This window comes from Erpetoichthys calabaricus, chromosome 8, assembly GCF_900747795.2.
Source record: "Erpetoichthys calabaricus chromosome 8, fErpCal1.3, whole genome shotgun sequence".
NCBI classification, from domain to species: Eukaryota; Metazoa; Chordata; class Cladistia; order Polypteriformes; family Polypteridae; genus Erpetoichthys; species Erpetoichthys calabaricus.
Window position 1 is genome coordinate 15797949 of NC_041401.2, and position 15278 is coordinate 15813226.

At 40.0% G+C, this 15278-nt stretch overlaps 2 protein-coding genes across 2 annotated transcripts in view; both read left to right on the plus strand.

Moving 5' to 3' along the window:
• Positions 1 to 15278, plus strand: part of ola1 (Obg-like ATPase 1) — a 296977-nt gene that overhangs the window by 105005 nt on the left and 176694 nt on the right. The gene's annotated exons all lie outside the window — the stretch shown is intronic.
• On the plus strand, positions 12468 to 13488 carry LOC114656483 (uncharacterized). Its single transcript, XM_051930469.1, is given in 3 exon segments — positions 12468 to 12582; positions 12865 to 13249; positions 13251 to 13488. Coding segments are annotated over 3 exon segments (738 nt in total).

A 15278-nucleotide genomic window follows, 5' to 3' on the forward strand; every position in this document is an offset into this window, starting at 1 on the left:
ATTGCCACAATCAGAGGACCTTAGTGTGATCAGGAGCAGAACGATGGAGAAGGTTACTAATGTAGTCTGGTAAGAAGGCAACTATAGCTTTGTAGGTTATTAATAGAATTTTATACTCGATCCTGTAAGACACAGGGAGCCAGTGAAGCAGGACGGGTGTGATGTTCTTGTTGTTGCTGGTTTGCATAAGGACTCCTGCAGCAGAGTTTTGAATTAACTGGAGAAGTGATATAAGATTTGAAGGGGCACGTGCCAGTAGGGAGTTACAATAATTGATGCAGGATATGATAAAAGCATGGACAAGTTTCTCAGCATTAGAAAAGGAGAGGAAAGAGTAAACATGGGATAAGTTACAGAAATGGAAGTAAAAAAGTTTCTTAACGTGGTTTATGTGGGTGGAGTAACAAAGGAAGGAATCAAAAATGACACCAAGATTCCTTGCATTAGAAGAAGGCCTAATGAGATCACCATCAACAGTGACTAAGAAGGAGCTCATTTTTCTAAGTTGTGGTTTAGTGCCAATTTGTAGGAGTTCAGCTTTGGTGCAATTTAATTTTAAAGAGTTCTGCTCCATCCAGGTTTTCATTTCACCGAGGCAAGATGTGTGCTGAAAATGCTCTGGTGAAGTTTTGCTTTTAAAGTTGAAATAGAGTTGTGCATCACATGCATAAAAAGGATAACAGTGCAAAGCTACAAATAATATGGCTAAGGGGAAGCATATAGATACAGAAGAGCAAAGGACAGAGCCCTGAGAACGGCACTGAGCTGGACCTCCTGTTGCCAAGACTAACAAACTTGCCTATCAATCAGATAGGACATAAACCACGGAAGGGCAGTGCCAGAGATACCCAGCATGTTCTCCATTCTGGACAGTAGAATGTCATGTTTGACCGTGTCAAATGCTGCACTGGGGTCTAACAGAATTAATATGCTAGTTTGTCCAGAGTCTGTTGCCATAACTAAATCATTACTTACCCGAAGCAGGGCAATTTCACAATTGTGCCGTGAACTGAAACCAGACTGAAAGGGTTCCATCAAATTATTAGAAGTTAAGTAACAGGGGAGTTGGGAGGCTAAAACATGCTCAAGAACGTTTGACAGAAAAGGTAAGTGAGAGATAGGCCGAAAATTGTTAAGTTCGTCAGCATCAAGACCAGCCATGGGACAAAAATCAGCATTGAGCAAGGGAATAATGTTAGCACACAAAATCAAGTGAAAGCAGCAGTCCAGACACAGGCAAGAATTTGTAGTTATAGCAAAGTATATCCGTTTACACCTGCATTAACATGCGTCACAACTGGATGGCACTTAACCACATTAAAAAAATTGGGTGTAAACATGCTGGTGAATGGATCGTACAGACAACACTAAAACCATGCTGAGCTGGTCAGAAATAAATAATGATCATATTTTAAATGTGTGAAAATATAAGTGCATTTTCTATTCACAATCAAGTCAACAGACAAATGAACGGTGTAGGGTGGAGGTAATCTGAGGAAGGGTGGCTGCTCCCAATACCTGTGTAGCTTTAAAAGGTGAACCGAGTAGCAGCAGCACCGGGTGTGAAGTTGAGCTTACATCTCCTTCATGAGACTGTCACATCTTTGGCATCATGCTAAAATCCCAAAGTTCTTTATAACAGTGTGGCATGTCACATACTTTTCACTTTTTCTTGTTGGATCATTACAGACAGCCCATTTCCATTCTAACTACAGTTTACAAGCTGTGGTATGCTGTGCTGTGCAGATAAAGGAGAGCGGACACCGGAGACGCATTTTAATCCCAGGTGTAAATGTAAAATTATATATCGATTAACACATGTTGAAGAGGGTCTTTGAAAAAACTGATGGTCATTGCTCCCCCAGGTTTTGAATACAGCCTGCTTTAAAAAGATCCAAGGGCTGGTCTAGCCTACGGGCCTCGAGTTTGACGCCCATGCTCTAAGCTCACTAAATACACACAAGCGGTTTCAGACTCGCTTAATCCAGTTCTGGGTTGTAGAGGGTAAAACTTAATCTAAAAGCAGTGGGCACAAGGTGAGGAACAGGCACCAGTCAGTTACAGTGCGCACCAAGGGACACACCGACAATCGAACTCTTAGGGGATCAATTTGAAATCACCAATTATCCAAACACAAACATTTTGGGAATGAGGGAGGAAAACCCACACAGACATGGGGAGGAAATGCAAACTCCATACAAACGATGATGAAGTGATGGATTTAAACCCAGGATGCCAGATTCATGAACACAATACATACTTAAGGGTCTAGTACTTTTAGTATTCCTGACATTGCTTTTCCACGTATCACCTCTATAATAAGATTGCCCTTACATTGTATTCTGGCAGTTTAGTATAGTTGCCCCAGGGCTCTCTTGGTCCACCATAACTTATCCATGGACAAAGGATAGACATCCCTGACACCAGTTGGAACAACTGTCCCCTAACATCAGGGGGAATCATTTAAATGTATTCGCCTAGAATGGCGCTCTCTGTTCTTTGTGCTGGTACCCCTGTTGACTGTCATAGTAGTACACTCCACATACCTACTGGAACTATTTACCTAGGCATACATTCTTAAGCTGGTATGTAAAAATGACCTTCTTTCCATCAATGATTATTCTTCTTTACTCAGATGGATTTAGCCATGCCCGTCTCCTGTCCTACCCTTTTCCTATGCCTCCTTTCTCACTGGCATTCTGACAAATACTCACATTTTTTGTCCAGTGATAATAACCCATTTTTCTTGTGTCAAACTATAAGTGTCCCATTCTGATTCAGAAAATGCCTACTTCATATTAGTGAATACACACATCATCTGCAGACAAAGTCTTTTAGTAGGGGGTCTGCTATTCTTTTTTGATTAGTTCCCAACCACCCCAACCATTGATCTTCCTTCAGGTGTTTTAACCCAACCAATTATTTAAAATTCCTCATAACCATGTTATTCACGTTTTTATGTTCCTTTCCTTGTTTTTTTGTGTCATTGAAAATGACTAACCTGACTAACCTGCCTCGCCTAAGCAAAGCAAAGGGGAAGTATGTGGATGGAGGTTTGAACACACACCTGTCACCTCATACACCATCTACCCTCAGGGATAAAGGCATTCTGCTGTTACTCAGCTGTCTCTCATTTTATTTGGGGATCTGGGAGGCTGCATTGAGTTGAGAAATTGAAAGGTGTGATTTTCTTTTTTTAACTACTATGTAAGAGAAGTGGAGATTAATGGGCTCTTAAAGATTTAGACAGATGGGAAACAGATGGGTCACAGATGGGTCCATACTTTTCATATTAAGGTAGATAGATAGATAGATAGATAGATAGATAGATAGATAGATAGATAGATAGATAGATAGATAGATAGATAGATAGATAGATAGATAGATAGATAGATAGATAGATACAACAACAACAACAACATTTATTTATATAGCACATTTTCATACAAAAAGTAGCTCAAAGTGCTTTACATAATGAAGAAAAGAAAAATAAAAAACAAAATACAAAATTAAAATAAGACAACATTAGATAACATAGAAGAGGAGTAAGGTCCGATGGCCAGGGTGGACAGAAAAAAAAAAAAAAACTCCAGAAAGCTGGAGAAAAAAATAAAATCTGTAGGGGTTCCAGGCCACAAGACCGCCCAGTCCCCTCTGAGCATTCTACCTAACATAAATGAAATAGTCCTCTTTGTAGTTAGGGTTCTCATGGAGTCACTTGATGCTGATGGTCATACAGACTTCTGGCTTTTAATCCATCCATCATTGTTGGAACATCATGGTGCTTTGGGTAGATGGTGGTGGCACAAGCCACCACCAACAGGACACCGGAAAAGGAAACAGAAGAGAGAGTAGGGGTTAGTACAGATTTTGAATGAATAGTTATTATAATGAATTGGATATACAGAGTATCAGGATTAAATTACAGTGAAGTTATGAGAAGGCCATGTTAAAGTAATGTGTTTCCAGCAGTTTTTTAAAGTGCTCCACTGTATTAGCCTGGTGAATTCCTACTGGCAGGCTATTCCAGATTTTAGGTGCATAACATCAGAAGGCCGTCCGCCTCACCACTTCTTTTAAGTTTTGCTCTTGAAATTCTAAGGAGACACTCAGTTGAGGATCTGAGGTTATAATTTGGAATATAAGGTGTCAGACATTCCGATATATAAGATGGGGCGAGATTATTTAAGGCTTTATAAACCATAAGCAGAATTTTAAAGTCAATTCTGAATGACACAGGTAACCAGTGTAGTGACATCAAAACTGGAGAGATGTGTTCGGATTTTCTTTTCCTGGTAAGGATTCTAGCAGCTGCATTCTGCACTAGTTGCAAACAATTGATGTCTTTTTTGGTTAGTCCTGAGAGGAGTGTGTTACAGTAATCTAGTCGACTGAAAACAAATGCGTGAACTAATTTCTCTGCATCTTTCGATGATATAAGAGGTCTAACTTTTGCTATGTTTCTTAAGTGAAAAAATGCTGTCCTAGTGATCTGATTAATATGCGATTTAAAATTCAGATTACAATCAACGGTTACCCCTAAGCTTTTTACCTCCGTTTTGACTTTTAATCCTAATGCATCCAGTTTATTTCTAACAGCCTCATTGTATCCATTATTGCCAATCACTAAGATTTCGGTTTTCTCTTTATTTAATTTGAGAAAGTTACTATTCATCCATTCTGAGATACAGGTTAGACATTGTGTTAGCGAATCAAGAGATTCGGGGTCATCAGGTGCTATTGATAAATACAGCTGTGTGTCATCAGCATAGCTGTGGTAGCTCACGTTATGTCCCGAGATAATCTGACCTAATGGAAGCATGTAGATTGAGAAGAGCAGCGGACCCAGGATAGAGCCTTGTGGAACACCATATAAGATATCATGTGTCTTTGAAATATAATTACCACAACTAACAAAGAATTTTCTCCCTGCCAGGTAGGATTCAAACCAATTTAAGACGCTGCCAGAGAGGCCCACCCATTGACTAAGGCGATTCTTAAGAATATTATGATCAATGATAGATAGATAGATAGATAGATAGATAGATAGATAGATAGATAGATAGATAGATAGATAGATAGATAGATAGATAGATAGATAGATAGATAGATAGATAGATAGATAGATAGATATGAAAGGCACTATATGATAGATAGATAGATAGATAGATAGATGGATAGATAGATAGATAGATAGATAGATAGATAGATAGATAGATAGATAGATAGATAGATAGATAGATAGATAGATAGATAGATATTGGGAAATTACCTTTTTACAGAAGCTCTTTAAATAAATAAATACATAAATAGATAGATAAGTTAGTCAATATGACAATCACCCTAAGTCAAGAAAGAGAAAGAAATCAGAGAATCGGATTCAGAGTGAAAATTGAAAAGCTCCAGTATAGACCAAATGCTATTTATTTATTTTATTTTAGACTATTTTTCAATATACAATCAGAGTTTTAAAGGGAAAAAAGTGAAAGGTACTTGCATTCACATAAGAAATAGTATGATTGCATCAGTATATAACTTAGGCATCTAGTGGTAATAATAATAATTCTTTGCATTTATATAGCGCTTTTCTCATTACTCAAAGCGCTCAGCAATTCCAGGTTAAGGGCCTTGCTCAAGGGCCCAACAGAGCAGAGTCCCTATTGGCATTTATGGGATTCAAACCGGCAACCTTCCGATTGCCAGGGCAGATTCCTAGCCTCAGAGCCACCACTCCACCTGGTAGTGCTGAGTTAGTGGTCATACTTTAGAAATTTAGCTTCTTGGTGTCAAATTGTGTGCCTGGTCATTGCCTGTGTATCTTATCCATATGATCCTGTGTCAGCTTGAGATTTTGTCTCATGTCTCTTAACTGGCAACTCTAAATACTCCCAATGAAATTGAGTGTGGATGTGTGCAAAGATTGTCCAGAGTTGTTTCTTGTCTTGTGTTCAATGCAACCCTGGATTTAGTAGGTTTGAGAAAGTAATTATGTATGTGTAATCAAAAATCACCAAATGCACTTTTTATCCAGAATATATACAGTCCTATTTACGTTACAATACAGAAATGAATTGCAGAACTGCAGTAAACGTGGACACAGGAACTACTACAGTATGGTTATCATTATTATGGCTTATCTGGCAGAACCCTTTATCCAAGTTGACTTAAAAAAGCAATATACTTTACATATAAGGCATTCTAGCAAATAGAATGTACAGAGTTAACAAGCAATAAAGAACATGTCGTGTAATTTTCTAAACCTCTTAATCCATACCAGGGGTGTGTTGGGGGCTTGGATTGGCTAGCACAGTACAAAAGGCAGTAACAAGCCCTGGACAGGGTGCCAGTACATCACAGGACAAACTACACTCAGTGAGGACCTAGGACACGAATCCTAGTCTACGAGCTGCAGTGCAACACCAGCACAACCACTGCTCCACCCTGTAATAATAAATGTAATTTAAATTTAGAACAAAAATGTTTTACTAAAAGTCTAGCTGAACCTCAGCTGTAGAGTCTACAGCAATGCAATTACAGTCACAGAGTCTTCTGGAGTTTACTCTTATAAAAGGAACCTTGGTGCAGGAGTGATGTGCCATTTGTAGAGATCTTTGTAGTTCTCTGACATAAAGCACAGAATGAACTGGAAACGTTGCAACTGACTTGTCATTATGCAAGGTATGTTCCAACTACAGCCTTCATTTTATATAGCATCTTTCCATAGTTAACACAATCATAAGAGATAATATAACTATAGAGGTTTAGAATAATTTATTACTTATGTTTTTTGCAACTGGAGTACATGGGCCCTTTCAACTGTTTCTGTGATGGTTTCAAATTGACAGTTATGGGATCAGGGCTTGTGTTTTTCTTTTGTAAACTGGTGCAAGTTTCATCACATCATCTTAGGTTGCATATAGTAGTATTCACATCATTCTAGTAATCTATTAACAGGGAACTGCTTCAGGTTGACCTAAAGTGGAGCTTCAAAGTGTGGTATACAGCATTGCACCATAGAAGCATTAACTAGATGTTCAAGATTATTGTCATGTGTACATAGTATAATGTAATTTTTACCTTCAAGTCTATCCAGAATAGTGAAAGTAATACAATACTTTCATTTTGCATTGATTCATTTAGCAGATATGTTAGAATTTTGTATATTTGCCCAATGCCATTTATATATTTTAGTGACAATGGCGATTTGTAATAAAACTGGGATTATGGCATTTAGGAGTTTTATGGGCCACTAGCTGCAAGATCCTATTGGATGCCTAACAGCTTGTTTTAATGATTGAAAAAAAAAGGTTTCCACATTCTCTCCATCACACAAAAAGCAAAGGAATAAGTCACTCAAAATTGACTTTTTTATATGTTACTTACCCCAAGTAATTTAAAGGGGTGGGTGAGAAAAAAAATGAAATCTCACATTTTTGTGGAGAAAGTACATAACAATGATTCTAATTTAAAGGGACTCAATAGTGATCAAAATTGGACAATGGAAAATTAATTGAATAACGACCATGGAAAAAAGAAAAAAAAAATTCTCACGTAACTCGTGTTGCATAATCCACAAATCCGTTATCCATTTGTACTCTCCAAATGTGCAAAATATTATTAATACTTCTGGAAAACTCAGTATACAAGATAAACAGGAAAGATGCATTTCCAAAACAGTGTGTTTTTGAATTAAGTCCCACCTCTCCCCTTCTGTCATCAGTGAAGACAGGATTAAGAACGAACAACAGACATGGAGATTAGAACACAGCACAACATGCAGAGACAAGCTGCCGGCTTTCTCAGGGTGTCTGTCAAAATGCAATATCCAGTACATATCCAATACACTTGCATTTTTATAAGATAAAGTTTTCAAGATTTGTTTTGTGTCTGCTATTACTTGTGAAAGTGGTCAGTATCATTATCAATACTTCAAAAACTGAGGCAAAAATAGATAGATAGATAGATAGATAGATAGATAGATAGATAGATAGATAGATAGATAGATAGATAGATAGATAGATAGATATGAAAGGCACTATAAAATAGATAGATAGATAGATAGATAGATAGATAGATAGATAGATAGATAGATAGATAGATAGATAGATAGATAGATAGATACTTTATTAATCCCAAGGGGAAATTCACATACTCCAGCAACAGCATACTGATACAAAAAAACAGACAATAACTTTGAATAATGTTAACGTTTAACCCCCCGGGTGGAACTGAAGAGTCGCATAGTTTGGGGGAGGAACGATCTCCTCAGTCTGTCAGTGGAGCAGGACGGTGACTGCAGTCTTTCACTGAAGCTACTCCTCTGTCTGGAGATGACATTGTTTAGTGGATGCAGTGGATTCTCCATAATTGATAGGAGCCTGCTGAGCGCCTGTCGCTCTGCCATGGATGTCAAACTGTCCAGCTCCATGCCTACAATAGAGCCTGTCTTCCTCACCAGTTTGTCCAGGCGTGAGGCGTCCTTCTTCTGAATGCTGCCTCCCCAGCACACCACTGCGTAGAAGAGGGCATTCGCCACAACCGTCTGATAGAACATCTGCAGCATCTTATTGCAGATGTTGAAGGACGCCAGTCTTCTAAGGAAGTGCAGCCGGCTCTGTCCTCTCTTGCACAGAGAATCAGTATTGGCAGTCCAGTCCAATTTATCATCCAGCTGCACTCCAAGGTATTTATAGGTCTGTACCCTCTGCACACAATCACCTCTGATGATCACGGGGTCCAGGAGGGGCCTGGGCCTCCTAAAATCCACCACCAGCTCCTAGTTTTGCTGGTGTTCAGGTGTAAGTGGTTTGAGTCGCACCATTTAACAAAGTCCTTGATGAGGTTCCTATACTCCTCCTCCTGCCCACTCCTGATGCAGCCCACGATAGCAGTATCGTCAGTGAACTTTTGCACGTGGCAGGACTCCGAGTTGTATTGGAAGTCCGATGTATATAGGCTGAACAGGACCGGAGAAAGTACAGTCCCCTGTGGCGCTCCTGTGTTGCTGACCACAATATCAGACCTGCAGTTCCTGAGACGCACATACTGAGGTCTGTTTGTAAGATAGTCCACGATCCATGCCACTAGGTATGAATCTACTCCCATCTCTGTCAGCTTGTCCCTAAGGAGCAGAGTTTGGATGGTGTTGAAGGTGCTAGAGAAGTCCAGAAACATAATTCTTACAGCACCACTGCCTCTGTCCAAGTGGGAGAGTGATCGGTGTAGCATATAGATGATGGCATCCTCCGCTCCCACCTTCTCCTGGTATGCGAACTGCAGAGGGTCGAGGGCGTGGTGTACCTGTGGCCTCAGGTGGTGAAGCAGCAGCCGCTTCATGGTTTTCATCACATGTGACGTCAGAGCGACAGGCCGGAAGTCGTTCAGCTCACTAGGACGTGATACCTTTGGGACTGGGGTGATGCAAAATGTTTTCCAAAGCCTCGGGACTCTCCCCTATTCCAGGCTCAGGTTGAAGATGCGTTGTAGAGGACTCCCCAGCTCCGATGCACAGACCTTCAGCAGTTGTGGCGATACTCCATCTGGACCCGCTGCTTTGCTGGCACGAAGCACGAATTTAGCGGATTCATTTTTACAATGTATGCTGTTTTAGATATTTATATATGTCCTAGATGTATTTTTGAAAGTTTGAATCTCTGTAACCGTGAAATCAGTTGATACAAAACTCTGACTAAACTGTGGGCCTACAATGTTCTAAAGCAGGGGTGTGATACTCACATCCTGGAGGGCTGCAGGTTTTTATTCCAGTCACTTTCTTAATTGGTAACCAATTGTTGCTCTTCTTTTGCCTTAGTGATAATTTACTTGTGTAGGATAGGACATCTTGGTTGTGTTGTCCGTTTATAAAAAGGACCTTTACTTTGGCATTTAGAGGGTTGGTATAGAGCATATCCAATGTTACTTTGATTGTATCAGACTGTTCTTTTATGTTGAGGCTCATACTTGAAATAAAGGATTTGTCTGTGGACTCTGGATAATTTCTGTTGTGAGTGCTACCCTGTATCGAGTTACTTACCTGAGACATAACTTGCTTAATTGTTTTCTCGTTAACTGGCAGACAAACAATAAAGAGATGCAAAGCAAGGCAATAGATGATCAGCCTAATCTGGGGTCTAAAATAGTCCTGAAGGGCCACCATTTTCACTCTAACCAATCTGTTATTTAGCTGTTATAGTGGTCTGTAAGTTAATTTTGTCATTTTAGTGCCCAAAATTTGCCAAACCAGTCTTTTGTAAAACTGATTTTGTACCAAAACGCCCACTAACCCCCCCCCCCATCACAATCCAGATTTTCAATTTTTTTCTTTTCAAGTATGTTATTGAAACAAATAGTATATGAAAGACAGAGATGCAAATGGGATCTATTGTCTCACTTTGCATTTTATTATTGTCTTCCACTCACAAAGAGGAAAGCCACATTTCTCACCAGGAACTTCTAGCTGTAACAGGATCTGCTGTATCACTTTCAAAAATGTCACTATCCATAACCTTTGTATCTGGACCCTCTAGTAAATTAAAGAAAATGCCTCTTGCATTTCTAAAAATCTCTTTTACTGCATTTCTTGTAGGAAGTGTCAAGCCACCTATCTACATACAGTAAGTGACACAGGGAGATGGCAAGCAAATCATTTCAAGAAGCATGTTTGGACTGTTAAAATCAAAGACATTGCAAAGACTATTAAAGAACACTTCACAACCCTTGATCATAACACGGAGACACGAATATCTCTGTATGTATTCTATCACAGGGTTTCAAAGAAGCAAATGTCATTCTCATCAGTCACATATTATTCCACGATTCAATGACTAATGAACTTTTTAATTTTTCCCTTCATCTTCTCTGATGGTAGCTTTTTTACACCTACTCGCACCTTTAGTCTTTTAATCTGCCCTACCTTTGTTCCCTCTTTGTTCTCCTAAATGTGTTACGTGCTTTTTTCTTTTCAGATAGATTACATTGTACAAAGTTTTGAAATGACAAAATCTCCCATTGAAAAGTACTGGCAGACGTGCATACTCGTTTTATGTTAAAACAGTTGTTTACACCAGTTTGTATATTTTCCTCTTTGACCTACAATAGCCGCTACTGACAGCATACAGATCTCCAACACAAGTCAACGAAACATCAGCAAACTACATGCGCAGGTAGATATGCTCAGTCAAAGCAGGAATTAATTTAAAAAGTTTTCATTTTTTTCTAATTTAGGTTATGTCAATTGCCAATTTGTCACTGTATGTGAAAATAGGATGTGTGGGTAGTTGGTTGATGGACTACAATCCTGTCCAGGATGGTTTTCAAACTTTGGCTCCGGCAACCATCAATGGATTGAGAAGGTTCTAAAACCTAACTACTTAACTTAGTCCATTGAAGACTACTGTTCCTGCGCACCACTCAAAGGCATCTTAATGTTAAGACATACATACATTTTGCGACTCAAACCACCTACACCTGAACACCAGCAAAACCAAGGAGCTGGTGGTGGATTTTAGGAGGACCAGGCCCCTCATGGACCCCATGATCATCAGAGGTGACTGTGTGCAGAGGGTGCAGACCTCTGTAGGCATGGAGCTGGACAGTTTGACATCTGTGGCAGAGCGACGGGCGCTAAGCAGGCTCCTGTCAATCATGGAGAATCTACTGCATCCACTGAACAGGATCATCTCCAGACAGAGGAGCAGCAGAGCTGGCCTTAGGGCGAAGCGAACGAAGTGACCACTTCAGGCCCACAGCTGGAGGGGGCCCACTGTGCCCAACAAAGTTTTTTTTTTCTGTGATGCGATGCTGCTGCGGAGGGCCCAATGGAGCAACAGATTCCTTCACTCCAACCTCTATTACTAATTTTTTTATATATATAATTCATGGGCAACATATTCCATCACCTAATTACTCCACGTGGACATCTCCACTTGGCACTCCAATCTTCATTACGCTTCACTCAGGCCCGCGCACCTCTTGCTGCCTCCACGGCTCATCTGTGCCTCTGTCCTCAGTAGGTGGCCACTTACGCTTCAGTCAGGGCCGCTCCACCGCACTGCATTCTCGACAGAGCATAAAAGGGGCCCTTCTCTTCGTAAAGCCATCACTTTCCTTCATATCAATATATTTCCATTTTGTTAGAAAGAACATCTTGTAGATAGTAGTTAGGCCTTACCGAATTTCCACAGTTTGAAATTATTGTATTCCACATGTCTTCAGTTCCACCGCCAAAGAAATATAAATCAGGTGCTCAAAAACGTAAAGAAAAAGCAGCGAAAGATGAATTCTTCACTACCCAAAAAAGTGCTTTGCAACGCTTCCTAACGAAAACGGTTAGCTCTAGCAGCACTAGCAGCACTAGCACCAGGACTGAACTTCCATTAGTCGAAGATACCGCAACGCCGTCCAAGCCCCACAAACCTGTATCCGACTCCGAGGAGTCAGAAGCCGATGACGTTAACAATGACATGGACATGGGTTTTTTGTCAGGTTCAGCAACGTTGCCAGCTGTTTCAGTTTCTAACCAGAAAGATGAAGATCACGATGAGGCTGATAATGATTTTGACTCCTTCAGTTGGGGAGATCCAGGTTTGTGGGGTGTAGTAATCACCGACAAGGAACATGTCTTCCTAGTCCAAAAGGGGCCCTTTCACGAAACCGGGATTCAATATCCGACGAATGATGATGGGCGCCATTTTTCTGATTCCTTTTATTCCCGAAAATTACCAAATGGGGAATTTGTTGACAGGCCCTGGCTTGTTTACTCAAAGAACAAAAATGCACTTTTTTGTTTCTGCTGCAAGTTATTCTTGGATATCCAGATCAAATTGACTACTGATGGTTAAGGTGATTGGAGAAATTTGTCCTGAGACGTGTGCAGTCACAAAACATCTGCCAACCATATACGTGCCTTTAAGGATTGGTTGGAACTTCAAAATCGCTTGAAGGCAGGATGTACCATTGATAAGCATGCACAAGAACTTCTGCTAAGAGAAATTGAGCATTGGCGCAATGTATTAACAAGAATTATTGCTATTATTCAGTTTCTGGGTGAAAGAAACCTGGCGTTTCGAGGTTCTAGCGATCGTATATTTGCCCCGCATAATGGCAATTTTCTTGGGTTAGTGGAATTGTTAGCCAAATTTGATCCGTGCATGCAACAGCATGTACGAAGGATTACAGACAATGAAATCCACGATCATTATCTGGGAAAAAACGTGCAAAATGAAATAATTCAGTTGATGGGTTACGTTAGAGAAAATAATTTCCAATATTCATAAGGCCAAGTATTTCTCAATCATTCTCGACTGCACTCCTGATATAAGCCATGAAGAGCAGATGACGATGATAATAAGGATCGTTCATATTGATGGCTCCTCAGTGGAAGTTCGAGAATATTTTGTAGGGTACATAGCCGTTGATGATAGCACTGGCTCCAATCTCACAGACCAATGCCTACGGATGCTCTCGGAGTTGAAATTGAACCTACAGTAGGTAACTGTAGGGGACAGGGATATGATAACGGTTCCAATATGAAAGGCAAACACAGTGGCGTTCAAAAATGAATACTGGATAAAAATCCACGAGCATTCTACATCCCATGCGGTTGTCATAGCCTTAATTTGCTTGTTGGAGACATGGCTAAATCGTCACCAGCTGCCATGTCGCTTTTTGGAACGTCACATCAGATCTATTTGCTGTTTAGTGCTTCTACAGTACGCTGGCAGATTCTGGAGAAGCACATCAATAATTTCACTCTGAAGTGCATTTGTGACACTAGATGGGAATGCAGGATTGAGAGTGTTAAAGCTGTCAGATTCCAAATAGGCTCTGTGTATGACACGCTGGTAGATGTTTCTGAAGATTCTAAAGATCCTAAGGCTAGAACTGAAGCCGCTGCATTAGCCAAGCAGCTGAAAAAGTTTCCATTTCTTGTTTCCTTAGCAATTCGGTACAACATTCTTTCACAGATCAATGTAGCCAGCAAAATTTTGCAAAATGAAAATATGCAGTATGATGTTGCTCTCAAATGCATCAACAGTGTTTCTGACTATTTGGTTTTGTACAGAGAAAATGGACTAGAATTAGCAGAAGCTACAGCCAGAGAGCTTGCTAATGAATTAGAGATGCCTTCCGAGGATGTCGTATTTCCTGCAGTAACCAGTTTACGCAGGGGACGAACGAAGCGCCATTTCGATTATGAAGTCCGGGATGAGTTAATAACTGATCCAAAGGAAAAGTTTCGCACAGAATTCTTTCTTGTCCTTCTGGATCAAGCAATTATGTCCATGAAGGAGAGGTTTGATCAAATGAAACAGCATTTCGACAATTTTGGATTTCTGCACAATTATCAGTGAATATCATCCATGGATGATAATACCTTGATGAAATACTCTATGGACTTGAAAATTGCATTAACTGACTCGAAGAATAATGAATCAGACATTGATCCACACACACTATGCAGTGAAATTCGCATGTTTGCCAATTTAGTTCCTAGCAACTCAACAGCCATGGAAGCACTGGAATATCTGTATGAGATGGAGTTAGCAACTGCCATGCCTAATGTTGCTGTGGCTCTCAGAATAGCATTGACTGTGCCTATAACGGTATCTTCGGCGGAGAGGAGTTTTTCAAAACTCAAGCTTATCAAAAATTACTTGCGAAGCTCCATGAGCTACGAACGTCTGAATAGTCTGGCATTGATTTCAATTGAGCAAGAGATAGTTGAATCTCTTGATTATTCTGAACTTATTCATGAGTTTGCCAGTGCCAAGGTTCGAAAAGTGTCTTTTGTGTGAAATAGATTTCAATATCTGCTGGTAAGTTATTTTATATGGAAATCTGAATATCTCGAAAGTATGAAAACAAGCTTTAAAACTGAGTAAAAATGTAAAAACAAAATAATGTGGATCTCATCTTCATAAAATAAAAAAAAAATATAAAAAATATAAAAAGCAAAAAAAATAGTGCTTGGCCTAGCTATTTACCTCCACGTGCTGCCTGGTGTAAACAGCAAAAGCTGGCTAAAATGTAGCTTTATCTGTTAATGTATCATCATTAAAGACATTTATGCGGGCCCACTCCAACCTCCATCACTCATACCCTTCACTCAGGGCCTTGTACGACAGTCTGCGCTGACAGCCTGCGAATGTGGCTCCTGTCAGTGTGTTACGGTTACGGTTGTCAGTGTCAAACGGAAATCGTCAAAAAGTGATGGTTGTAGATGCCGGGAAAATGCATTTCTGCAGCTCAGAATGCAGGAAATCAATTGGCGGAGTGGG